Genomic DNA, 2,064 nt, shown 5'->3' on the forward strand with positions numbered 1-2,064 from the left:
TCTTGTTCAGTGTATAGTTTTGTCTTTATCCCTCTGTCGGCAGAGAATAGAAGAAGGATTCTTAACAAGTATCAATAGTGGACGACTTTTCTGTCCAAATAATAATAACAACATATTTACATAACAATCTAAATACATAACAATCTGATATGATAATAATGTTTCAGTAAAGGAATTCTAAATATCTAGAAGTTTATGAATGCGCTGTGTTTATAGAAATATTAAAAAACTAGTGTAGTTTCCATCTACGTTGATTCATATTTTAGTTACAATGAATCCAACAACGGACCATAAGGGGCCCGACGCAACACGTATAATAAAACTCTGATACTTATCTTCTTACTACTTTGTTTCTATTATGATAAATTTCCTTTAACTTTTTTCTTTTTTTTTTTTTTTTTTTTTTTTTTTTTTTTTTTTTTTAATTTCCTTTAACTTTAGTTTTGATAAAATATTAATTGCCTTCTTTTTATTCTACTACGGAGTAATTTTTTGACTTTTCTCATTCCCTATCCTCTTCAATTTCTATAAATAGAGGGCATGCAGCGTAACATTCTACTCATCACTTAATTAATTAACATACTAAGAGAGTTATTAGAACTTGAAAAAAAATGGCTTCCAAGGCTTTGATTCTGTTAGGGCTCTTCGCAGTTCTTATCGTCGTCTCCGAAGTGTCTGCCGCAAGGCAGTCGGGTACCTAAACTTATTTAATACATTTCAGTCTTAAAATAAACAAGATATATGTTCGTGAGGCATATCAAACTTTAACTAACGTAAAAAAAAAAAAAAAAATTTTTTTAACTAACGTACCATTTGATAAATTATCCAACTATTTATCAGAGCATACTTCACCTAAGTGATGTGGAAGCCCTAGTAAGTTTTGTGTAAATTGTGTTTCGAACGTATATATAAAAACTAAAGTTTCGAGTTTATGTACCTATTTAAGAAAATAATTTAAGCTGGGAAACAAAATTGAAATCAGGAAGAGGAATTCATATTTGATGTTCTTAAAAATGTATTTGAAATTAAATAACGTGTTTTGTTTTGGGCAGGCATGGTGAAGCCAGAGAGTGAGGAAACTGTGCAACCTGAAGGACATGGTGGTGGCCACGGAGGACATGGTGGTCACGGAGGAGGCCACGGACATGGAGGACACCACGGAGGAGGGGGCCACGGACTTGACGGATACGGAGGTGGACACTACGGAGGAGGAGGACACTACGGAGGAGGAGGAGGCCACGGACACTACGGAGGAGGAGGAGGAGGCCACGGACACTACGGAGGAGGAGGAGGCCACGGACACTACGGAGGTGGAGGACACCACGGAGGAGGAGGCCACGGGCTTAACGACGAACCTGTTCAGACTCAGCCGGGTGTTTAAAACTATATCATATATTCACCAATCACCACCATGCATGATTGCATCTATATATACACTTATGTATTATGTGTATGCCTATAAATAAACCATGGTGACTTTGTAATGCAGTTCCTTCAGAAATGTGTGGAATAATGTTTCATAATATTAATATATTGTCTCTCAGTGTGAATTATAATCTGCGCTGTTTGCATTATAAAATGGTTTGTAGGTTTCTTGATTCATATTCTTCGGGTTGGATGGTAAACTGGCTAGGGACTTTTTTTAAGAAGATACTACTAAAAACCTAGAGACTATCGAGGTTTTGCATACACCAATACTTACAAAGTTCATAAAACATACGAAAATTCCATGGAGAATCTTAGTATAAGAATTTATTTGCAGTTCACTAAATCAAATCTGCAAGTCTCACTGTCTCTTTCATATAGGTGAAGATAAAACATACTCCCTCCGTTTCATAATATAAGTCGTTTTGGAGAAAAATTTTTGTTCCACAATATAAGTCGTTTTTAAATCTCTATGCAAATTATATATTATTTTAAAATTTTATAACTATTTATATTATGTACTTTTACGATTGGGTGAACTTTTTAAAAGCAGATCTTTTTAATTTGCGTGCTTAAAACTAAAACGACTTATATTATGAAACGGAGGGAGTATATTCTTTTCATTACTCGGAGGTGACC

General features: G+C 34.7%; 1 protein-coding gene across 1 annotated transcript; it reads left to right on the top strand.

The window, feature by feature from the left end:
• Positions 1 to 547: 547 nt before the first annotated feature.
• On the top strand, positions 548 to 1,558 carry LOC9319763 (holotricin-3). Its single transcript, XM_002883650.2, has 2 exons — positions 548 to 693; positions 1,053 to 1,558. Exons 1-2 carry the CDS (start codon positions 612 to 614, stop codon positions 1,379 to 1,381), a joined length of 411 nt encoding a protein of 136 aa, XP_002883696.1. The 5' UTR covers positions 548 to 611; the 3' UTR covers positions 1,382 to 1,558.
• The last annotated feature ends 506 nt before the right edge of the window (positions 1,559 to 2,064 follow it).

Source organism: Arabidopsis lyrata (genome assembly GCF_000004255.2).
Source record: "Arabidopsis lyrata subsp. lyrata unplaced genomic scaffold ARALYscaffold_3, whole genome shotgun sequence".
NCBI classification, from domain to species: domain Eukaryota; kingdom Viridiplantae; phylum Streptophyta; class Magnoliopsida; order Brassicales; family Brassicaceae; genus Arabidopsis; species Arabidopsis lyrata.